The 26,151-nt window shown below is 38.6% G+C and overlaps 1 protein-coding gene across 1 annotated transcript in view; it reads right to left on the bottom strand.

Annotated features, from left to right (window-relative positions):
- Positions 1–26,151, bottom strand: part of LOC149464866 (CUB and sushi domain-containing protein 1-like) — a 1,089,704-nt gene that overhangs the window by 394,112 nt on the left and 669,441 nt on the right. Inside the window, exons 10-11 of the mRNA XM_089673951.1 lie at positions 15,173–15,260; positions 847–971 (exon numbers count right to left, since the gene is read on the bottom strand). Coding sequence (XP_089530077.1) covers positions 847–971; positions 15,173–15,260 — 213 coding nt within the window. The remainder of the gene's footprint in view (positions 1–846; positions 972–15,172; positions 15,261–26,151) is intronic.

Below are 26,151 nucleotides of genomic sequence, written 5' to 3'. Positions count from 1 at the left end.
GTTGTCATCATACCGAGCAGGCCATAATGAATGCTGATGAATTAAATCTTTTATATGGTATTATCATAAGTACTGTTTGTCCCAAGAAACAATATTTACATGCTTATTTTAGTTTAGTGACTCCACAAGAAGGGTAGAATATAATGCTGACAGCTTCAGAAAACACATCTTCAGCACACATCCTACTATTGAGAATTCCGTGTTCTCAGATTTCATGGTGTCTATGGTGGCAGTTTTTTCTTTCAACAAGACTAATAGAATATTGTTGTGAAATAATCTTAGTTTATGGATATATTGATACTTTTTGTCACTTTTTATTGTTGATGATAAGAATGCGTTTGTATTATATTACTGGCAATTTAAAATATAGACGTGAAAAACAAGCAGAATGAAAAACTATGCAAAGCCAACATAGCAAGTAAACCAATATACATTTTTTTCTTACACACAAAGGAATAAGAGAATTCTGTGATACAACAAGTTTCTACCTAAGTAAATAAAGCAGTAAAGCATTTTATCACACCTTGAACTAGGTAATTGGAACATATTGCCAAGAAGCTGGTGATTTCTAAACAGTTCTTTTGGATATGAAAGTGTGAAAAGCACAATTCAAGCCATTGCTATATTATGTGACACAAGCAAATTCTTAAGCAATTTATGTGTTTCTGTGGGTTTATTGCCATGTGTTTTTCCAGCAAACAGAGAATGCATTCTTAAGACAAACTGAATAGCTATATTCAAGTCATAAGGAACATAGCCATGAATTTCAAAAAAACATTTTTAAAGAAATGTGCACTCTATAATTTTATAGTATTTAAAGTCAAACCTGCTTTTCCATTCGCTTACCTCGACAGATTGGTCTATGATCACTCCAAGCAGCGAGTGTGTCAGTCACTCTTTGACAAGTTATACTCTTCGAGCCTTGTAGCACATAATTATCATCACAGGAAAATTGGACATTGGCACCCACTCTAGAAATAGCCAGAAAGCAAACAAATATATTGTAAGAAAAATAAATGATGGACAACGTTGCAATGTTTAGCAAAGGGGAAAATGATATTGCACAATAAAAACTATATTCAATGTGTTAGAATCTCTGACTTTTTTATTCTTGTAACATGAAAAGAAATACCATCTTTTCATACAGAAATTTACATATAGATAAAACCACATTTTTTAAGTTAGTAAATGACAGGCATTGTGATGGGCAGTATATATAGTTATACTGCTACAAACTACCCTAAACTAAGACCATAGTTGGATGGAAGATGAAGACATTTCCAATGTCTAATGCAGCCTGGAACTACAATCTGTTAAACTGTTAGGACATCAGTGGCCTGAACCATTCCTAAGACATGCAAAAATTCAAGCTTAGCAGTCACTGTGGGGTTTATTTACTAAAACTGAAAAGTGCAAAAATAGGTGCACTTCTACATAGAAATCAATCAGCCTCCAGGTTTTATTGCCAAAGCTTAATTGAAAACACTTGAAGTGAGAAATTGATTGGCTACCATCCACAGTTGCATCAGTTTCTGAGTGAACCAGTTTTACTAAATCAAACCCTGTGTTTACAAGAGGTGCACTTTCTTCACTCAGTATGAGTGTATACCCCAAAAGTTATAAAAGTATTGATAGCATTATTGGTATCAAACATGAGATTTACTGAGTTATATTTAATTTTTAAGTTGCCAATATAAATGTACTTTAGAGAAACAACTTTAGGAATAAGACTATTAAAATGTAGCTTTCAAGGTTTCAGTGCTCTGCTCTGTATTATCTGCATGGTCAATTAGCTTGAAGCACACAGCTATTCAAAACCAACAATTCTTTGGTTGGTGACTCATTACTTTATGGTTATTGTCCTATCTGCAGTTTCTTATGTATATTGGGGTGTTCAAAATTTTAAAGCGAACCTGTATCTGGACTATGCACACTGCAGTTTTTGTATTGTGAAGAAGCAGTAAAAACAGTTTGACCTCCAGAAGGCTTTACCACTTTATGAACAGGGAATTTTTTGCTTTGCAACACTGTGCTACTTTAAGTGGCAATTGCTCAGTCATGCAACACTGTACCCAAATTAAATTTATACAGGTTTTTTCACACAAATAGAGCTTTCTCATTTCCGCAGGCCCTAAAATGTCAGGACAGTGCAAATACCCCCCAATTGACCCCTTTTTTGTAAAGTAGACAGTTATATGCTAAGAGGCACAGCAAGTTTTTTGTAATTGTAATTTGTTTGTCTCAATGTTTGGGAGAATGAAGAAATTGTTTTATTTTTACATACTGTCACCAGTCTGTATCCCTGATCATGGCCACACCAGTCATATGATGACGCTGTACTGAACTGGTGACAGTTTATTAAAAAAAATTGTGTGTATGTATGTAAAAAACACATTTTATTTACTTTTTTATTAATTTTTTTAAAATATGTTTTTATGTTTTCAGGTTTTCGTTTTTTACTACCATAACATGACACCTTTTTTTTTACACTAATATCCCTTGCGGTGATGATTATAACAAGAGTGTTAATGGTCATGAAAGGCTTCATTCACTACTTGATGTTTACTATTGTGATTCTGTGATTGGTCACAAGTGATCTCATGGTGATGCTGTGATTGGCCCAGGTACCATGTGATCACTTGTGGCCAATCAAGTCATTCATGACAGTTTTGCTTACATTGTAATCATGTGATCACTGTGACTGGCCATAGCGATGACATGTAACCCTGGCCATCCACATGACTAGGTACCGAGCATCATGCTGTTCTGCATGCCCTGATGGCGCACTGGTGCACCACCTAATATCAGCTCGCAGTAAAAGTACTGTGCGCAGGCGGTAAGTGGTTAAAAATACACTTTTATTCACCTCTGTGCCTATAGATATTGCAAAGAAATTCATATTTACAACACAGCTGTTCTTATATTGCCCTCAGCACTGCTTATCCACATGGAGTTATAATTTTTATGTATAAGAGAGGGGGAAAAAAGGTAGAGACACAAAAGTGTTGATTTACTAAACAAATAGCGAATGTGTACTTTATATTTTAAATTTAAACTTAGTAGATGTATTCATTTCAATGATCCAAATATGTACAATTGTAAAACAAAAATCTTCTTGGCCCTTGCACATGGTTGGGTATTGAAAGTGAATGCAACTTTACCATATTCAGTAAACTAAGTAAATAATCATAATACAAAATCAACATTCTTTAAACCACTTGTAAATCATTACCAATGTGTGAGAAGGTATAATATACTGGGACTGTTACCCTACAATTGCAAAAAAAAAACTAAGTATATAGCAGTATAAAGCAGTGAAAGTGAAATTCACCACATATTCACTGCAGGTGAATATTCTTTGTGCATGCAATTTAAGTTACAGAGAATGATTAACCACCAGTGAATATCAAAACTGCTGCTTTATAAATATATCCCTACATGTATTTAGTTTTTTCAACAGTTCTTTATTTTAAAACAATACTCTTTTTTATTGCACAAGGCTTCTTATTTTTTAGTTTTTTTAGATGGCAAAGCTAATCATGTCAGTTACTGTTAGCCTTACTAGTCCTAGGAATTGGTTTGTAATAATTGCATGGCATGGATATTTCTCATGATTTGCTCTTATTAAACCTGCATGCTGCAAATGTAATATTTCTGTAGTCAAAATAAAGTTCTGTATACATGACGTATGTTAACATAATACATTATCAATTACATGATTTGTTCTTTTATCCTGTGTGGCTCTGGCTCAAAACACACAAATGTACCTCAAGGCCTGCTCTCATAGAATACATAATGCAAACTGACATGTTTATCCTGTTTCACGTCTCTATTCTTGTATAGGCAAACCTTGTCATTTTCTTGTGGCTTTCGATAGTTATTATTTCCTTCATTTGCCTAAAGCATCATAATAAAATGGTACATTTTGTAGGTAGACGTGACACTGCCAGTCATGTGAATTATTAAAACAGATCATTTACACATGATAAATAGATGTGTCATGTACATTACTCTTTTTACAAATGTGATTTTGTATTTCATTTTAGCAGTGCAGTATTAAAAAGAATGTATACATTAATTGTACTGTTCATATATTCTTTTGTACATGTATTTCTATGGCTGGTAGCAGAGAGTGCAAGCATCTACAACCTTTAGGTGTTTCTAAAGTGTTTGTCTACAATACAGGAACCAAAGAAGTCCACACATTTGACACTTCTTTCTCAGTGTGCTCCTTCCCTTGCCACTGAGCTCCACAGACAGGTGCATGGTCAAGGGGTGTGTAATGGGTTGGGCGGAGCCTGACGGGGAAATGATCCATCTTTCTTTTGATTGACAGTGCAATACAGTTGGCAGATTCCATATCCACAGCCAAGAAATCCACCCACTGTTGTATGCGGTTGATCAAAAGGAAGGTTGACCTAATGGGAGTATGGCCGGATCTAGGGGAATGAAAGGGTGGGCTATGCCACCCCAGATTTTAGTCGTGCCCCCCAAAGCCAACCCTAACCTGCCACTATACTGCCACCATACTACCCTAACCTGACACTATACTACCCTAACCTACCACTATAATGCCCTAGCCTGCCACTATCTTGCCCTAATGTGGCACTATACCATCCTAATCTGATACTTTTCCTCCCTAGTTTGACACTATACTATCCTTGACTGACACTATACTGATCTCAGTTATTTTTTTAAAAAAACAATATTTTCTCATTTCGGTCATAAAAAATATCCAAAAAAAACTAAAATTTTGTCATAAATTTAGGCCAAAATGTATTCTGCTACATGTTTTTGGTTAAAAAAAATCCATAGTTTGAAGACGCTATAACTTTCACACAAAGCAATAAATACTGTAGATAATGGAATTTACACAGTTTTTACTTTCTGGCTGCCCATCACATTTCTTGAGGTGCTAAAATACCAGGATAGTACAAACACCCTCAAATTACCCCTTTTTGGAAAGTAGACACTCTTATCTGCTGAGAGGCATATTGAGTCCATGGAAGATTTATTTTTTTCCACAAGTTTCTGGAAAATGACAAACATTTTTTTTTTTACACAAAGTTGTCATTGAAATGATTTATTTCTCGCACAAGCCATGGGTATATGTGGAATTACACCCCAAAATACATTCTGCTACTTCTACCGAGTATGGGGATACCACGTGTGAGACTTTTTGGGAGCCTAGCCACATACAGGAGCCTGAAATCCAATGACCATTTTGAAAGCCTGAAGGTACGTAACGTCCTCATTTCACTTCCTCAATACCTATCACAGTTTCGAAGGCCCTGACATGCCAGGATAGCACCAAACCCCTCCAAATGACCCATTTCTGGAAAGTAGACGCCCCAAGAAATTTAAAAAGAGGCATGGTGAGTATTTTGCAGATCTCATTTTTTCTTACAAGGTTTTGAAATATAAAAAAATAAAAAAAATAGGTTTTTGTTTTCTTTTTCCATTTTCCAAAAACTTGTGACAACAAATGAGATCTGCAAAATACTTACCATGCTTCTTAACAAATTCCTTGGGGTGTATACTTTCCAAAAAGGGGTAATTTGGGGGGGGGGGTTAGGTGCTATCCTGGCATTTCAGGGCCTCTGAAACTGTGAAACTGTGATAGGTAGTCTGGAAGTGTAATGAGGAAATAAAGCCCTTTAAAAGCCTGAAGGTGCCTATTGGATTTTGGGGACCTTTGCTTGGCTAGACTGCCAAAACGTCTCTCACATGTGGTACCCCCATACTCGGGAGAAGTAGCAGAATGTATTTTGGGGAGTAATTCCACATATACCCGTGGCATGTGTGAGCAGTAAATCATTTAAGTGACAATTTTGTGTTAAAAAAAAAAAAACTTGTGGTAAAAAAATAAATTATTCTATTGATTCAACATGCCTCTCGGCAAATAGTTTTGGGTGTCTACTTTCCAAAAAGGGGTCATTTTGGGGGGTAGGGGCGTTTTATGCCCAGTATTAGAAGTTTATGCCACACATCACTCACTCTTCTAACCACCTGAAGATCAAGCCATTTCTGACACTTTTTGTTCACATAAAAAAATCTGTATTTTTTGCTAGGAAATTAATTTAAACCCCAAAACATTAGATATTTTTTTAAAGCAGACACCCTAGTGAATAAAATGGTGGGTACTACAATTGTGTATGGCACATATTACTCGCACAGCGATTTTTCAAAAGCATTTTTTTTTAAAAATAATAGTTTATTTGTATCAATCAACACAATGCAAAGTAAATGAACAGAAGAGAAATCCAAATCAAATCACACATCGAATTTTCTGATCACCCATCATATGTTGGAGGCCCTGGAGCACAAGGACAGTAGATACCTCAAAAAATTACCACGTTTTGAAGAGTACTCACTCCAATATATTAAGAGGCATAATGAATCTACTGAAGATTTCATTTTGCCATAAGTTTTTGGAAAGGAAAATGAGGAAAGAAAATGAAAATTTATTTTTTACACAAAGTTGTAAACTTAATAAGACATTACTCACATGTAATACTCACCTCTGTATGAGTGGTTAAGGAATATAGCCTAATGTAGCGTCACCTATAGCAGTCTCCATACCTATAAACCAAGCAATCCTAGCCTACTGGCATGTGGCTGGCCACAGGAATGCCATGTTCACTGGTCATGAAGCACAGAAAGCTAAACAAAGGTTGAACAAAAGAGTTCCTGTGGTTTCAAAAGTGCAGTTGTCCACAGTGGATACCTGGGACTGGTGTCTCACAGGAACATAATCAGCTGGACATACAGATGGGTTAGTTCAGGTGCCAAGCGGAGACATGGTCAGCAAACAGGCAAAGAATTGGTCTAGGTGGCAGGCAGAAATGTGGTCAATAAATAGGCAGCACAATGGCTAAATGGTTAGCACTTCCACCTGGCAGTACTAGGGTCATCAGTTTGAATACCAACCATGGCACCACCTGCTTGGAGTTTACATTTTTTGCCTTTTTGGGTTTCCTCCCATACTCCAAAGACATACTAATAGGTTAATTGGCTCCTGTCTAAAATTGACCCTAGGGGGTGCATGCGCGGCCGGCTTCTGGACGGACTCTCTTCTCTGACCGCTCCATCCACCCGCCAATACGATCGCAGCACACACCGGCCCCAGGGTATATAAACCCCACAGCAACTAGCAGGAGCACTGTGCAGACCTCCCCAGCTATGCCCCGCAGGAGAAAAACCCCGGGACAACCGGGAAAACTCACACAGTTCTTCCCTCCTGTCACCTCAGGAATCCAAGATGGTGCCGGCGGCAGCATTACTCAGAATAGTGGCGGCCAGGAGAGGGACTACATGGCCCAGCAGACTGACCCCAGACTGCTGCATCTGCTATACACAGGGGACCCTGATGAGTCATCTCCCCCTATGTCCCCCACCATGAGCAGCCCGGCCAAGTCCAGACCTCGTCTTGACCCTGACCAGCCCTCTGCCTACCAGGCCCTCAGCCATCCATCACCTCACCCTCACACTGACCTGCCTACAATAGAGACATTCCCTGCAACAGATCAACCTATTACTGAACTTTGCATGAAAAATATGCTCTTATCGCTCAGACATACCTTGCATAGTGATTAACCACAGTAGTAATTTGGGCCACGGATGATGATAAAACAGCAAGAACACAGATTACACCATATTGAATCCAGAATGGGAGAAGTAGTTATGGTGCATAACGATTTGATAGACACACACGCGGATCATGCATCTGACATCGAACAAATCAATTTGAAATTAGCCGATCTAGAAGATCGCTCAAGACATAACAACATAAAGTTCAGAGGTATTCCTGAAAACGTCACTAATGAGGCACTCTTACCATATATACAATATATAAAACACCTCATCCCTGCCCTCTCTGACCTAGAGATGGCTATAGACCAAGCCCACCGACTACCAAAGCCCTCATTCTTGTCAGCATCCATCCCGAGAGATGTCCTGGTGCGTGTTCATTTCTACCACATAAAAGAAAAAATCATGATGGCAGCCAGAAACCCACCCTCACTCCCATCATCTCATGCAAATATTCGACTATTCACAGATCTGTCAAAAACCACGCTTCTTAACCGAAAAAAGATGATCACTATCACCAAAGCCCTCAGAAACCACGGCATAGGCTATCAATATGGTTTCCCAACCAAATTAACCGTGAAACAACATGGAAGAATTTTACACAATCAAGACCCTTGAAGCGGGCCTAGACTTGCTTAAAGCTTGGAATATCCTACCCCCGGATACACAGCAATCTACACCAACTAATAGCCAACACGTGGAGGCAGAAGAATCCTGAAAAAGTACACCTCCTGCACACCACCTATTTTTCATCTCAAGTGTTATACCCTAATCTACTATCCTCTGGCGACTGGCCCAGTTTAGAAAAATGTTCATACTACAAGAAAATGTATGGCAGGACCTTCTTCACGGTCAAAGCCTGTTCAAACCCCCCAGTTCTGAAGTAGCACACCGTGCTACTCAGGTTACTTGCATTGTTCGCAAGTTCTTTTTTATTTCCCTCTACTTTCGTCTTCCTCCTCTCCCCTGGCACCACCAGTCGACCAACTATACTTTGAAACTCACCTTTAACAAAGTTTCGCGGAATACCCTTCTGACTCATCTATCAAGCCCAATCGTTACCACAAAATCGCAGACCTTCCATCTCTCAAAGATGCACCCACTCAACCTTCATTTCCCCATTCAACAACTCAACTACCCTGTACATCATTTTACAGATTTCCATTATGATTAATATCACATCTCTTAATATTCGCGGCCTAAACTCGCCGTTCAAAAGATCACTGCTTCAAAAAGGAACCTGAATGTTTCAGGCCGACATTCTTTTCTTACAAGAAACGCACTTCGCCACAAACAAGATCCCCAGACTGCAACTTAAGTGATTCCCACATATCTATAAGTGTCAGGGCAGGGCTGTGGAACGGACAGGTAGGCCTAGTGGCAGGGTAAGGCACTGGCTGACGACAACCACCACCAACAGACCGAAGTCCCTCAGGGCGCGGAGTCTAAGTCCCAGGCTGCCCTTCACCAGGGCCCCTGATGGTGGGGATGGACTTGACGCAGCCAGGAACCAGGTCGCGGCCCCCGAGACACCCCGGCTGCGGTAATGGCCGCCGCCAATGGCGTGTAGCTGGTGAGAATAACAATAGCGTAGTCAGGCAAGCCGAGTCGACAACAACGGGACAAAACAGTACAGAACAGTAGACAGAGAATCACAGGTCACGGGCCGGGTTCAGCAACGGAAGGTCAGATCGAAGGAAAACACAGAGAATGGTCTTAGTCACAAGCCGAGTCAGAATACCAGAAGAGTCACGAGCATATACACAGAGCTGTAGCAAGACAAAGACACAAGACACAAGTGCAAAGAGCATGTGCGGATCACAGGCTTATATGTACTCAGCCACACCCCTCTGGGGGATGGACCTCAGAGACCTGAAGACATAAAAGCTTCCCACCATGCTCAGCAGAAATCCAAGATGGATGCCAGCACATGGAGTAACAAAACCTCGGGGAAAAGGTAGGACCTTGACAATATGGCTACTAACCCAAAGAAAAAAAAACAGTATTATCACAGCTATAAAGGACTCTGTTCAGTTCAAGTACATCTCGGAAACCACTGACCCCCAAGGTCGCTACCACATCTTAATTTGTCAAGTAAATTACATTCTCTACACTCCAGTCAATGTCTACGGCCCCAACAACAATCATTTGAAATTTTACTGTAAACTTCACTCCATCATCTCAAATCAAACACAAGGCAGACTCATCACCGGCGGAGACTTCAACGTTATTGGCAATCATTTGTTGGATACGTCTTCTAACAAAAGATCTCACAACCTACACTTCAACCAATTTCTACATAACCACGACCTTTACGACATCTGGAGATGCCAACACAGCAACGAGAGAGACTATACTTATTATTCCCCCTCTCACCTCTCCTATTCCAGAATAGACTTTTTCATCACAGACAAATGGACACTTCAACACGTGATATCGTCCACAATCAGTACCATAACCTGGTCAGACCACGCCCCACTCAATATATCCTTAGAAGATAATCGACGATCAGCAATCCCGCCCATCTGGAGACTGAACTCTGCAATTTTGAAAGACTCAGATAACCAGAAACACCTACTGAAAGCCCACAACTTATTCTTCGAATTCAACTCCACCCCTGATATACCTATAACCACAATATGGTCCGCTTACAAGGCCTACATGAGAGGTATTCTCATACAACTAAACTCCTGTATCAATACACAATGATCCCAACAAATTGACCAACTTTTATCTTCCATTAAACTAAACGAAGAAATCAACAAAAAAAAACCCTAACCCTTCCACATCCATATCCCTGACCCAGGACAGAAATAAACTACGAACTATTCTACTACATAAATATGACCTCAACCTCCAAAAAACAAAATCAAAATTCTACGCACTCGGCAATAAAGCAAACTCTTTTTTAACAAAAATAATTAAACAAAAACGGCTCAAATCTAAAATCCTTACGATTCAACACCCGACCACAAATGCCTTACTTACAAACCCGCAAGACATAGCCAACACATTTGCAACTTATTACCAAAATCTATATAACATTAAAGATGACCCAACCACAACCCAACCAACAACTGCTTCCATACAAAACTTCCTAGCAAAGACTAATCTTCCCCGACTCATGTCATCCCAACTCACAGCGCTCACCACTCCAATTTCTCCTACAGAAGTGGAACACAATATAAAAACCTTTCCTCTAAATAAATCACCAGGAAATGACAGTTTCACCAATGAGTTCTATAAAATATTTACACAAAACCTCTCACCACACCTATCTGCACTATTCAACCACGCTGCCTCTACAGGAGATTTCCCTATCGAAATGCTTCAATTGATAATCACGACTATTCCAAAACCGGGTAAAGACCCACAATTGGTCCAGAACTACCGACCCATCTCACTTCTGAACACTGACATAAAACTTTACGCCAAAATAAAAGCCCAACGATTACTCCCCTTCCTACCTACGTTAATTCATCCTGACCAAGTGGGATTCATCCCTGGTCGTCAGGCACCAGATGCAACTAGACAAATCATATCCCTCTTACATAACCTCGAATCCACTAAACAACCCTCCCTACTTTTGTCGCTAGATGCTGAAAAAGCATTCGACCGAATTCACTGGCAATTTATGAAACTTACACTCCAAAAATTTGGCATTACAGACTGGATGCTATTGGCAATCCTATCCCTCTACTCCAACCCGTCTGCCAAAGTCTTAACTAACGGCGCTCTTTCACAACCCTTTCTCATATCCAATGGCACGAGACAGGGCTGCCCCCTATCCCCCATAATTTTTACCCTACTAATCGAGCCATTGGCATCTAAACTCAGAGATGACCCAACTTTCACAGGAATTACCCACCTTAAAAAAACACAAAATCAGCTTCTTTGCAGACGACATCATCCTAATGATCACCAACCCCTATAAATCACTCCAATCGATACGTTCACATCTTAAGAACTATGCAGAAGTCTCTTACTATAAACTTAATGAACCCAAATCCTCTATCCTAAATCTCTACACACCCACGACTATCCAGAATACACTGACTAAACATTTCCCTTTCTCCTGGGAACATCACAGCATTCCTTATCTTGGGATCAAACTCACCGCCACTACCTCCCAACTATATGCTGCCAACCACTCCTTGAAACCATCCCACATGAATTGAAAAATCTACGTACATCAACTTTGTCGACATTGGGAAGAGTAGCAACCCTAAAAATGTGCATATTACCCAAAATACTTTATATATTCCGCACACTCCCCATTCCCGTCCCCAATATCTTCTTTTCCAAACTCCAAGCATCAATAGCCAAGTTCGTATGGAACTCAAAAAAACCTAGATGCTCCACAAACCTCCTAATACGTCCAGCCTCCAAAGCAGGGGCGGGCCTTCCCCATATAAAATCATACTACAATGCCGCCCTTCTAGACCAGCTCTTTTTCTGGTGGCACCCTACCAATGAAAAAACGTGGACCACCATGGAAACTCCTCCACAACTACCGCACGCACTTGATAAAATGTTATTCTTACCCCAAACGTCCCAATTCCAGCTTTTATCTAAGCATCCTTGCATACAAGCCTCACTAAACACCTGGTATGACTTCTTAAGTTCCAACAAGTCAGATACAGATACTAAACGAATTCCTACACCACTTTCCACTTCATTATTCCCTATCTAAATCTGATGCAATGGGAGAATCGAGGCATTTCCCATATCCGAGACATATGCACAAACCACAACCTAGACTCATTTTCCACTCTACAGGAGTAATTCCACCTTCCTGACAAAGAGAACTTTACTTATATGCGAATAGCTCACTCCCTACACAAAATAACAATACCACTTGAACTCACAATCCCTACTACCACACACCAATTCCTCCATAAGACACAATATCCAAAGAAAGGAATCTCGATCTTCTACACGCTCATAACCAAAGCACAGTTTATGCTTCATACTACCTCTCTAACCAATTGGGAGAACATTCTCCCTCAACCAATACACCCACACACCTGGGAAAGAACTTTCAATATCACATATAAAGCCTCTAAATGTAGTTCCCATTGGGAAACATATATGTAAATTTTACACCAGTGGTACTTGACGCCTGTTAAACTTGCACTATATTACCCTAAACACTCACCTACTTGCTGGAGACACTGTGGAGAAATAGGATCAACACTACATTTACTTTGGTCATGAAAATCCCTCAAATCCTACTGGAATAAAGTCTTTCAATTGACTTCTTCTATCACCGGAATCCCTATGACCCCAAACCCATCCCTTGCTTCCCTACAGACACACGTACCATCATTATACACATATTATCTGTGGCTAAAATCAATATCACTAAACTGTGGAAATCAACGAAAACTCCTTCTCTAGCATCTCTCCTATCCGACCTTAACCTCCAGTGTGAGATGGAAAGAAGAACAGCCTTCCATAATTCTTCACAACAGAAATTCCAATTTCAGTGGTCTCGTTTGTTAAAAAATTCAAATTGCTCCATAAAATGATAACCACAAAATAACTCCATTCTATGACCCAAACATCAACTCTTTTCCCCCCTCTGCCCCCTTTCCAATATAAACCGCACTTCTACTCCGACACGGTTCACTCTAATCTGAGCATACCTCTCATGTAAGCACGAGTTAAGTCCACAGCCTCCCCAGCCAATTGGTGGGGACCCTCTTACATACACTGAATGCTATACCTGAATGTGAACCTTTTTCTTTCATATCACGCTAATGTACAGTGTTTTGTATATTGAAAATCCTTTAATAAAAATATTTGAATATAAAATTGACCCTAGTATGTGTATATATGATAGTGAGTTAGAGACCTCAGATTATACACTCCTTGAGAGTTAGGGACTGATGTGAATGTACAATATATATATGTAAAGCACTGTGTAAATTGACAGTGCTATATGAGTACTTGTAATAATAATAGACAGTGTCAGTAAAAATGGTAGGCGGTGGCAACACTGCACACTGGTGGGACAGGTGTTGCAGCAATTAGGCACACTGTTGCTGGCTAACACTGGGACTCAAGTGGCAGCAATCAGAAACACTGTTGCTGGCTTAAACTGGTTCAGTGAAACTGGCCCTGATGTAGTGAAGATTTGGGACATTGTTACTGACTATGTGTAAATCAAAAACATATCCAGTCAGCAATAAAATAAATGTGTTAAGAAGCTGCCAGCAATGAGAGTTGATATACACTTACCCTCTGAATAATGAAGTAATAATTACACCCCTTCAAATATCTGCAAATTATACAGTGTTATATATGTTATCCCTCTTTGTACATAACAGTCCCAAAGTGCAAGTAAATAGTCGACATCCACCACCACAGTAAAGTATTTGTACTGAGATTCATGTGAATCTTCTTCCACCAAACAAACAAAATGCATACACACCACAAGGATCTGCCAGATGATAAGCTGCAAACAAACGTTTACATCAATTTCTCAATGGGTCTCTCCCATAGTATTTATGGAAATGTGCTGAGAAAATATGCTTTTGGTACCCAATATTTTTCCATTTATAGCAAACATGATTAAATATCACCAAAAGAAAGCTCTATATGTCTCAAAAAAAGATATTGTATTAATTTGGATACAGCATTGCATGACTGAGTAATTGTTATTCAAAGTGTAACAGTGTTGAAATCTGAAAAAAATGACCTGGGCAGAAAGGGGGTGAAACAGTCCAGTCTTGAAGTACAATTCCTAAAATTCTTTATTTCTGTGTTAAGGTAGTGTATATTACAGAGCCCTCTAACACTAGTTTAGGGTTTGGGTTATATTGGATCCCCGTCCTTAATGCTTCCACCTAGTCCTGAAAGGCATATGGTGTGGGATCAGCTTAATGGGGGCCCAAGTGCTTGCAGCCCTGAAGTATGTTAATACTAATTGGGGTGCTAGGCTAGTATTGTCCCGATTCTTTATTATTTACTAATCTAAGTTCAGATGAACCAATTTAGCAAATACAACCTACACTATGTTTGTTTATTGAGATTAAAACCTAAAATGAGAAATTATGGCATGCCTTTGTCACCTATCTAATTCTGAAAATGGAATTGCAAAACACACCTTGATGTAAGAGTATGGAAGTTTTTGGTAACTTTAATACTGTACAATCACAATAAAATGGAAACCAACAATTTTTATTATAAATTTAATTTAACACATAGAGCCTTTTTCATAAAAAATTTGCATAGTCATTGGCCCAGTGAAAGTGCATGCACATTTCTTTTGTTCAAATAGGATAAAAACAAATTGGTCATTGATTTTAAGTGGAAAATACCACATTTGCCCACTAGATAGAGTTAAGTATCTTAGGGACTTCCTACAACACGTAGTGCTATCTAGTGGGCAAATGCAGTATTTTCCATTTAAAATGAATGCTTTACAACTGAAAAGCACTACTGTATATATAGCCTAATGACATTCAATTTTTCCTAATTTGTACGGAACAAATGAACTTTTCCTGGGCAAATGGCTTTGTAAATTCCTTGTGAATCAACCCCATAGAGTAAATTTTAATATGTAATGAAAAAATACCTGAAATCAAATCCAGTTCTTTTACCATTTTCTGGTACTCCAGGATCTGGACACATATCTGTAGCTGTTGGTACACCACCTTGACTTACTGTTGAAAGAAAAAAAAAAAGAAGTTTAATATGTAATGTCTGAATCAACTCCCTCTGCTTAAACTTGCAGGAAACTGATACACCAAAACCAATTCATCTGAAACTTGCCTAGCATATTGTGATTAAAAGCATACTCCTGCTTTTATTTCTGACAATTTTTCTGAGGTGAACCACATAATTCATGAATTACAGCAACTGAGATTAAAGGCCAGCCAACCAAGAATCTGGAGAATTGGTTCATATATATTCACGGAGCATTAAAACAAAAGAATTACAATGAAAGTAATAAAATGTTCATGATCTTCCTCAATCTACTGTAGTTCAACTGTACTTAATTTATGATCAGATTCAGTTAAAAAAAAAAAACTATAAATAGTTGGCAACACAAATGGTAAACAAACATGAATTTTGAAACAGTATATATTAAATAGTAATATCGAATGACTCAGACATTTTTGTAGATAACATTACTTATGTACTAGATATTTATAACTGTTACTTTATTATTCATTGATAATGTGCTTAGACACCTTAAGCTCGGCAACATTAAAATGTTTACATATCCCTATTTAAAGATCAAATTGTTATGCCCCACATGTACACAAGTACAGCTTGTAGTCCTCAATGAACTACTAAGGCGCCGTGAAGCGCCATGGTAGTTCATTCATTCTTCCTGTCAGCATATCTGCTTACTCGTACATCTCATATGGGCAAGCAGATATACCAACAGATCTGCAGGAGATCTGCTGATTGCTGGTGCAATGCTTTTTGATCTTATTAATGTATTTCTTGGGACATCTCATTCATCAACCCCCTGATATTTCAGGAAAACCACCACAAATTATGTACATTCACTGATGACGTAGTTATTCTGCTCACAAAACCCATTCTATCCCTTGCCAGCCTATTTAACCTACTGTGTGACTTTGCCTCCATCTCAGAACTTTATATCAATAGTCAAAATTCTAAAGTTTTGAGTGTAACTCTTTCTCCTGAAACATGTCAAAGTATTCAGGATAATTTTGATTTTATGAGGACCCCAAATAAGCTCCCTTACCTGGATATCTACTTTAATTCCTCTGCCACCCTTTTCCATACCACTTACCCAGCCCTATAAAGTACTCTGAAAAATATGCTGAATGAATGGCGACACTACCCAATCTCTTGGTTTGAAAGGATTGCAGCAATCAAGATTACTTTGCTTCTTAGCTTGTGGTATTATTTTAAAGTTTTTCCAGTACAGGTCCCTTCTAAATATCTGTGTTTTTTTCAAGCCAAGATCATTATATGTGGTAACACTGGGCCATGGTTCGTAAAACATACCTTGTTTTGACCCGAGCTGCAAGGTGGATGGGCAGTCCCACACCTCTTTAGCTACTTCCCTACTGCACAAATATCCCAGCTTACTCTTATTCATGCTCAGGCTAATATCCCATTTTGAGCTAGGCTTAGAAGCCTATGATATTGCCCTCCTTTTTTACAAAATATTTCCTTTTTCTTCCACAATCTGGGCGCAAAATTCTTTCTAGTCCTATTGCCTCCCACTCTCTCAAAGTGTGGGAATTGGTTAAATATTCTTGCAAGCTTCTCTTCATCTTCCTATAATTTTCTTCTTGGGAAACTTTTTTTTTCAAACGAATCTCATAACATACCACCCAAAGAATCTCATAACATACCACCCAAAGCTCTCTTTCGATAGGTTCAAATTAAACATTATGCATCTTCCCTTCATTACTACTCTGATATCCCCTTACATCTTATGTCCTTTGAACATTTGTGTAACACAGATCCACATGCTGCAGGCAATATCTCCACTATTTACCCACTTCTATTAATGTAGGGTCAATGTGTGTCTAGTTGGCCCTATGACCTTGGGATCGACATCACTTGGGAAGACTGGCAAGATATACAGAATAAACACATCTAAAAGTTAAAATTATGTTCTAGTAGCTGAAACAAATTATAAAGTGCTAAGGCGTTGGTATCAAGTTCCTTACCATCTATCCCATATAATCCCAAGATACCCCCTTGATTGCTTTAGGGGCTGTTCATAACCTGGTACATTTAGACATACATGGTGGGATTGTCTTAAGAACAGTCATTTCTGGTCTTGAACCCATCAACTGATTTATATTGTTTTAGCTAGATCCTTGCTGAAACAAACACTAGAGGCCTTGCTAAGCAAGAAGCCAGATGACTGTTCTAAAACCGAATTCTGCTTGCTTTCCAGTATTTTTACTGCAATGAAGCAAACAATTGCAACTGCCTGGGAAAAAAACTACTATCTCCTTTGAAGAACTGCCTTTGGAATGACAGCCCCCCCCCCCCCTTTCTCTTAATGTATGCTACTAGTGATCTTTCAGCTGTGCAAAATTATATTCTTACCCTACTCAATTACTTTTTCTCTTGAATGTACTTTACTGTTGTTGTGTTGCTGAATTTATTTGTACCTTTTTTCACACATTCATTCCCTGTGTGATAAAACACACATTCACTCCTTGTTGAAAATAAAAAAATAACTATAGCCATTAAACAGCCGTTCCCAGCCAGTTTCATTTTGTTTGTAAGCAAAGTGGCCTTGGGATCCTGGGTAATGTCACCAACCATATATGTGTGGGAAGTTTGTTTACATGCAGCAGCCGGCTGTGGACTGTCATTTCCAACTAGAGTAGAGAAGGAAAAGATTATTGTGTTGACAAGACATCAGGCAATATGATGGACGTACATTGGTGGAAGATGTGATTTAAATCAGAGAGCATTAGCAATTTTTAATTTATTTTTTTATAAAATACTTTTTCTACAGTGTTTGTGTTTTAGTTATTTTATTTAGTGAATGACTAACAAGGGATACTATGTACTTATTCATGTGCTTTGTCAACCCCCTGGAAAAGTATCCTCTGAATGTTAAGGTCATGTGGCCTAGTTTAGTTCAGAAAGGGGAGTGCACACTTGTTGCCCCTTCATTTCTGCCAGCCAGGCTACATGCTTGGATAAGGGTCTGGTATGGATTTGCAGGAGGATCTCACACTATTTTTGTAAATACTGTAAAGTGTAGTTTTCCTGTTAGAATAAATAGGCCTGACCTCACAAATGACCTCAGTGCCTGACCTCACAAATGAGCTTCTGGAAGAATGGTTAAACATTCTCATAGAGACACTCCTAAAGCTTGTGCACAGCCTTCCCAGAAGAGTTGAAGCAGTTATAGCTGCAAAGGGTGGGCCAACTCAATATTGAACCCTACGGACTAAGACTGGGATGTCATTAAGTTCATATGTGTGTAAAGGCAGGCATCCCAATACTTTTGGCAATATAGTATGTGTATGTGTGTGTATATATATATATATATATATATATATATATTTATATATATATATATTGCTGTGTTTAAAGTCTTGGATTAACAGGTGGCACCAGTAAACATTTTTTTTTTTATTTTATGCACTGCCCAGGGGCGGACTGACCATTTGGAAACTCGGGCACTGCCCAAGGGCCCGGGGTCAGTAGGGGGCCCCATGAGATGCCCCTGGTACCTTTTTCATAGGCTTTTTTGAGTTTGGGCAAGGAAACAGGGGCCCCATGATCCCCTATTGCCCGGGGGCCCCATGAGTTGTCAGTCCACCCCTGGTACTGCCTTTTTTGAAATATTGACCTTTTCCTCACAGTTGCACTCATAGGAGCCCCTCCTAAAGAGTATGTTGCATGCACATTTTTAGTGTCCAAGTGCACAAGTTTGCATTTTTTTCAATATTGAACCTAATGTGCATCATGTGCCAAATGTATTTCCCTGCTTAATTTGGTATTATCAGTAAACACTGAAACTGAACTCTTAATTTTAACCTCAATATCATTAATAAACAAGCTAAATAACACTGGCACCAAAAATGGGCCCTGGAGCACACCACTCACAACTTTAGTCTATTTAGAGAAGTCATTGATCAACACTCTTAGAAAACATTCCTGTAACCAGTTTTCTATCCATGTACAGTAATGCCAAAAATTGTGGACACTTTTGGAAATGTTACAGTTTTACAACTTTGCAGGCTTATAGGTACAAAAAAAGTTATATTTACTTTAGTCGAAAAAAGAAACACAATTGTGAAGACCAGGCCTTTTTTTGATACTTTTTGTTTACATGCTAAAAAATTCCTTAGAGCCATCGAACATTATATATTTTTAGCAGAGGCCCTAGAGAATAAAATGATGGGTTTTGCAATTTTGTATGGCACACAGTATTTGCACAGCTGTTTTTCAAATGCATTTTTTTAAACAAAATACACTATATTGAATTTTAATGCAAGCACAATATAATACCCAATGTTTTGGTAAAATGTAAAAGATGGCGTTACGCCATGTAAATAAATAGCTAACATGTCAAGCTTCACAATTGTGTACGCTCGGGGAATGGAGACAAACTACTATTTAAAATTCTCTATAGGCTAAGCTTTAAAACACTTTACAGGTTATCAGTGGAGAGTGGCGGGGGGTCTGGTGCTAAACTGATTGCTCTTGATCTGAAATTCTTTGCAATACCTCACACGTGTGGTGTGATCGCTGTTCATGTATACATGCAAGACCAACACATGCATTTGCCTTTGCAGGAAAAGGCAGATGGGGTGGGGGTTCTATTTTACACTGGTTCTTTAAATTGTTTTTTTTATCACTTGTATTGCTGTTGCAAGGAATGTAAACATTACTTGTGACAACAATAGGCAGTAACAGGTACTCTTTATGGAGAGATAGACTAATACCAGAGAGGTCATTGGAGACCTTTCAGTCTTCCAATGTCTCTATGGTAAGTTTGTGAAACATCCTGCTTCAGTTCTGGGTTCTCCGGTGGGATGGGGATCCTAGAGAAGCAGTGGCGTGAGGCAAGGCAACCACTCCCACCACCTAATAAAGCAATCCAGCAACTAATTAGCCTCTCAGATGGTTTTTACATAAAATCCAAAAACTATACCAGGATAAGTATCCCAGTATACCACTTCAAAGCTGCAATGTTAATATATATATATTTCTGTCTTCAAGTGGTATGGTAAGAAGCAGATATTAGGTTCAAACCCTACTGGCCAACCACAGTTCATGTTCTGGGGACAAATCAAATGGTAGTAACTGCAATAAATCTTGTGAGAAGTTGAGGAAAGTCAGTTTTGCTGTTTGTTATGTAAAAGACTGTTAGCAGTGTAAATGAAGCTTAATTATAGATTGTGTGAATATTGTTAGTATTTCTTTAAATTCAATGTGTAGATGATAAATACAGTAATGGCACAAAAAAAAGAGTTGATTGGCCACCAACGAAAAGAACCATGATTGTTTTATTACTTGCATTAGGTCTTTCTTATGCTGACATTGCAAGGAAATGCAAGGTTGTTGTGTGAATGTGCTTTTTACATTTTCAGGAAGCAAAGTCACTGAAAAACAAACCAAGAGAAGGCTGAAAAAAAGTACACAAAAGCAAATAATGACAGAAGAATAAAACGACTGTGTCTGAAGGACAGAAAAATGTCATCTGAGGCTATCACAGCTGAACTGTGTTGGCTCAATGAGACATCGCTGTGATTCTGTTTTAAAGAATAAAGGCTAACCTAATAAATACTTATAGTACATTGAAACCATAAGTGCATTACACTATATTCAGCATGATTGCAGTATGCCCTGCATTAACGGTTTTTGCATTCTGTTGTTTGAATTTAATTAAGCATTAAATTGTCTTTAAATTGACATATAAACATTTGCATTTGTTGCAAAATAACATTTTCTATAAGCTGCAAAGTAGCAAAATGTTAAAATTTAAAAACATGTCCACAATTTTTGCCATTACTGTACATACAATTTCTTCTTCAACAATGAAACTTATTGCAAATGTTTTAACAAAATACAGATGGACCACTATAATACATCTACTGACATTCCATAGTGAAATTCCTACTTATTTCATCACAGAATGATAGCAGCAGGTCTGACAAGAATGATCTTTCATAAATTCATGCTGGTGGTTACTTCCTCTTCTGTGGTTTCTATGGTGGAGTGTCTTTGTTAAGGAATTCTATGGCTTTCAGCTTTACTGGAATTTGTATGGGATCATCATTCTTCTGATTTTCACTAATGTATTCATTTAGGGGCCAAAGGTTGTGATTTTATTGCCTCTGGAGTGCTATAGTGGAGTGGATCTGACACATTTCTTCACTGAATCCAGTTGACATAGAACTTGAAATTTGTAAGAACAACCTGAACTTTGTGGAAATAACTTGCATTTTGTGAATTAAATTTGTTCTCATGCATTTTAATAACATTTCACCATTTTCAGAAACACTTTTTTAAAAGTGATTCTAAAGGTTTTAATTAAAAAATTTTTTAAAAATAAACATGTTATACTTTCCTGCTCTGTGCAATGGTTTTGCATAACACAGCCCCGATCCTTTTCTTGTTGGGTCCTCTACTGGATGTCCCAGCTCCTCCCCTCTTCCGAGTGCCCCCAATAGTAAGCCACTTGCTATGGGGGGACATTCGAGCAAGTTCTCTCCCGAGCTGTGCTTCTGTAAATGGACATTGTCCGTTCATGCACAGAGCATGGCTCGGTCACACACCACTGCTGTGTGAGCCTATGAGGCGAGAGACACTCGGGAGATCCACTGCTGTCATGCACATCACTGGATTGAGATGGGGCTCAGGTAAGTATAAAGGGGGGCTGGGGGGAGCTGCAACCAGAAGGTGTTTTACCTTAATGCATAGAATGCATTACAGTAAATAAACCTTCTGACTTTAGAACCACTTTAAATAACACATTGTTTTTATGGACCGCATTGTGTTTTTTTTGGGAGGGGAGCACAGTTTACTAAATGCATGTAAAATATGTGTACTGACCATCTGTTTTACGGTATTTCTCTAGTATAAATAATTTTGTGGGATCTCTAATTTCCCCCTGTGTGCTGTAGTTAGGACCTTTCACTCTGTCTCTGGGTACAGAGATCTGGAACTGGACTAATAGGCATCTTAGCTGTTGTTATATTGAAATGGTAAAAGCATTTTTTAGTATAAATACCTTATCCTGGATTGTGTTGAAGGTTTACCTGGTTGCAACCCAAAACCATGTGTGTACACTGTATGTGCTATTGAACTGTATGAGACCCAACTGGACTCTCTCAGCAACTGACACTTATCATTTCATTTTTTTGTGTTTAAAACTCCCACCAGAATTGCGATGCTTTATTCTGTGTTGTTGAAACAAATGACTTAAATGGCAAACTGCAAGTGGATGCACCAAATAGAACACACAGGACTTTTTAAAAGCCTACTGCAAATGCAATGTATTGCTGGGATACATTTATCTTAATACACACTTACTGTGCCAGGTTCCAACTTTCCGATGTCTACCCCTAAGGTTCTCTCTTTCTGCACTGCTAGCAAGGAGTATATTTACCATGAGGTAAACAAGGCATTTGGAATTTTTCAGGGGGGGGGGGGCAAATTTTTCAATAGTGATGCTGGATGAAGTCAGCATCACTACATTATACTATACACGGACATATAGTGTAGGGGGGGGTGCCAGATTTTAGTGTTGCCCAGGGCAGCACAAAACCTAAGTACACCACTGACTCCTAGCTAGTCACACAAGCATACAAGAACATCTAAAGAATGATTAAATGCAAAAGGTTTTCCTAAAATAACAAACATGTTATACTTATCAATTCTGTGCAATGGTATTGCACAGAGCAGCTCCAAACCTCCTTCTCTGGTGTCCCCAACTGGTACTCTAGACTCTTTTCTGTGTCTTCCCCAAGTCAAGCTCTTGTTATGGGGGAAGATGAGCGAGCTTGCTCCAAAGCTGGGCTCTGGGTGTCCATAAACACACACAGAGCATGACTCAGCCTTGCCCTTGCTCCCACCTCACAGCATTTGATTGACAGCAACAGAAACCAATGGCTCCTGCTGCTACCTCTGAGTCCTGTGAGGAGAGAGAGAGCAATGCTGCAGCTTTTTGGCACAGCATTGGATCAATGCAGGACATAGAATATATTAAAGGTAAAAAAAAAAATCTTAAGCTATTAAAACTACTTTAAATCATTGGTTTACCTTATAGAGTGGCTAGAATCTGGAAGATGACTTTTTAAATATTATTTTACAAATGAGTTTCTTTTTTCTATATATTATTTGTCAAGAAAAAACCATGTTGGTTACAGCTGATACTTATATATGCAAGATACATTTCAGATTTGTAACTTAAACCTCCACTCTCCCTCTGACTCCATATGGCTCTATCATAGATTTCAAAGTTATTGTGAGGAGCTTCATGAGTTCCCTTTATTTACAGTTTATTCTTAGAACAATGATAGCATATCCACTTAAGGACCGCCCACAGGCTTTTTCCGTGGCCGGGCTGCCTCGCTGTGCTGGGTCAAGTACATGGACGTGATCTAGCATTTCCAGGTAGAAAGCACATGCATGCCCCCCGCTCAATCTGTGTTGTCATTTAGTACAGCAAAAGTCAGTCAACAGGTCCCAGCTAATGATTTATGGCCGAGACCTGCTGATCGGCTTAGCGATTCACAATACAGAGCCCTGTGTTTGCCAATAACACAGGGCTCTGTACAGAGAGCAGCAATGTGTCTGTGTTTTTCTTACTGAAAAGCAGGAGAAAAAACAAACACATTACTTTGTAAATGTAGCACACATTACACATTGTTAGGCACACAGTTAACCCTTTTATTGCCTCTAGATGTTAACCCTTTCCCAGCCAGTGTCATTAGTACAGTGACAGTGTAAAGTATTAACACTGATCACTGTATTAGTGTCACTATTGATATCAGTGTCAGTTAGTGTCCCTCCCAGCCAGCTTCAGTTAATATCAGATTTCCCACCACACTATCACAATCCCACAATGTCATAGCTGCGTAAATTCAGTTTACAGTATATACCATAGTTTGTAGATGCTATAACGTTTGCACAAACCAATTCATATAATTTATTGGGATTTTTTTTTACTAAAAACATGTCTAAGAATGCATTTTGGCCTGAATTTATGAAGAAATATTATTTTTTATTGGATATATTTTATAACAGAAAGTAGAAAATATTGTTTTCGATTGTAACATGTTTTAATATAACAAAAATAAAAATCCCAGTGGTGATCAAATGCCACCAAAAATTCTCTATTTGTGTGAAAAAAATATATTAATTTAATTTGTGTACAGTGTTGCATGACCATGCAATTGCCAGTTAAAGTAATGCAGTGCGAATAGCAATAAAATGAAAAAATGCCCTGGTCATGAAAGGGGTAAAACCCTCTGGAGCTTAAGTGGATATATATAATTTATTTATTTTTCTTTTTATGCATAATAACATTCTAGCTAACATTAAAAAACATTAATCCCCAGGTTAGAAAATGAACAATGGAAAGAGAACTAGTAGGAAAACCAAGGCAAATACAGCAGCCTTGAAATTTGGATGAGGTTTGATCAAGACTGAATTCACATATTTTAGATGTCTCAAACCAAATCCAGTTTGTGGTTGTATGGGATGTTCATATTCCCATAAGGCGTCTGGGAGAAAGAGACCAAAGTCTGTTCCAGGCTGTTTTACTTTATAACCACTTCTGCTATTACCTGGGCATCTTTAGTTTTACTGCCAGTGCATCCAGATTCCACTTTCTAGCTTGGAATCTCTGGCAGAATGTATAAAAGAAGTGTCTAAGGCCCCATCATGTAATCAGACAGGGCTTCAACAACCCAAACAATTTGCATATCTTGGAATAAGTTGTTGCTCTGTAATGTTCATTTTTTTGGAGCCTGGTTAGACTTCCTATTGACTTCAGTTACATTTCTGGTTCATAAATTGTGAACATTACAGGTTCTCCTATTTTTAAGTGTGGCTGAACCACAACTGTTCAAGACTTTTCAGGAGTTCACTCATCTCTAACGGCAATGAAAAAAGTAATGGAAAATGAGAGTGAATTATAGTGGCTGCGGAATTAAACCTTTTTTTTTCCTAGGAAAAACAAAAATAAATCACAGTAGTATCTTTAATGGTTATCTGCCATGGAAATCATATCTACTTTAACAAAAAAACTAGCATTATGGGCACCACAATGGATAAATGGTTAGCACTTCTCCTTGGCAGTACTAGGGTCGTTTGTTCAAATCCAACCACAGCACCACCTGTCTGGAGTTTGTACGCTCTCCCTGTGCCTGCATGGGTTTCCTCCGGATACTCCAGTTTCCTCCCACACTCCAAAGACATGCTGTTGGTTAATTAGCTCCACTCCAAATTGGCCCTAGTATATGAATGTGAGTTAGGGACCTTAGATTGTACACCCCTTGAGGGTTAGGGATTGATGTGAATGTACAATGTATATATATAAAGTGCTGTGTAAATTGACAGTGCTATATAAGTACCTGAAATAAAATAAATAAATTATATACTGTATATATTTGTTGCTATTGCTAGGTATAAACCGAACTACCCTAGGTACAGTGAACTTCTTGGAAGTTTGGATATCCAGCCCCAAACACCAATGAAATCAATGGGAACCAAATCTGTCAAATTAAAAATACCTAGTAGAAGTGATTTAAATGCCCTAATATTGCCTGTAAAGGGGCTTATATCTGTGATGTACAGAAAGTACTGCAGCAGCATTGACATTTACAAAGGGAAACATTTACAAAATTGCCAGCAAATGTCATTGACAGTTTCTTTGTTCTTTTTAGAAAAATATCTCACAGACCTTTAAGGGTCTGCTATGCATTTTGGGGATATTGAAAGTGGTTTGTGTGCTTTTTTTTGTAACTTTCATTATCTTACAGCAGGAAAGAGTCCCCACAAATACATACCTTAGCCTTTATGTCTGGTATAGATTTTAAAGGACTAAATCACAAAAAAAATGCACAAGGTCCTCCA

Source organism: Staurois parvus, unplaced genomic scaffold (assembly GCF_062004578.1).
Source record: "Staurois parvus isolate SC_StPar_1 unplaced genomic scaffold, SC_StPar_1.0 ptg000146l, whole genome shotgun sequence".
In the NCBI taxonomy this organism is placed as follows: domain Eukaryota; kingdom Metazoa; phylum Chordata; class Amphibia; order Anura; family Ranidae; genus Staurois; species Staurois parvus.
This window is presented reverse-complemented; position numbering and strand designations above follow the sequence as displayed.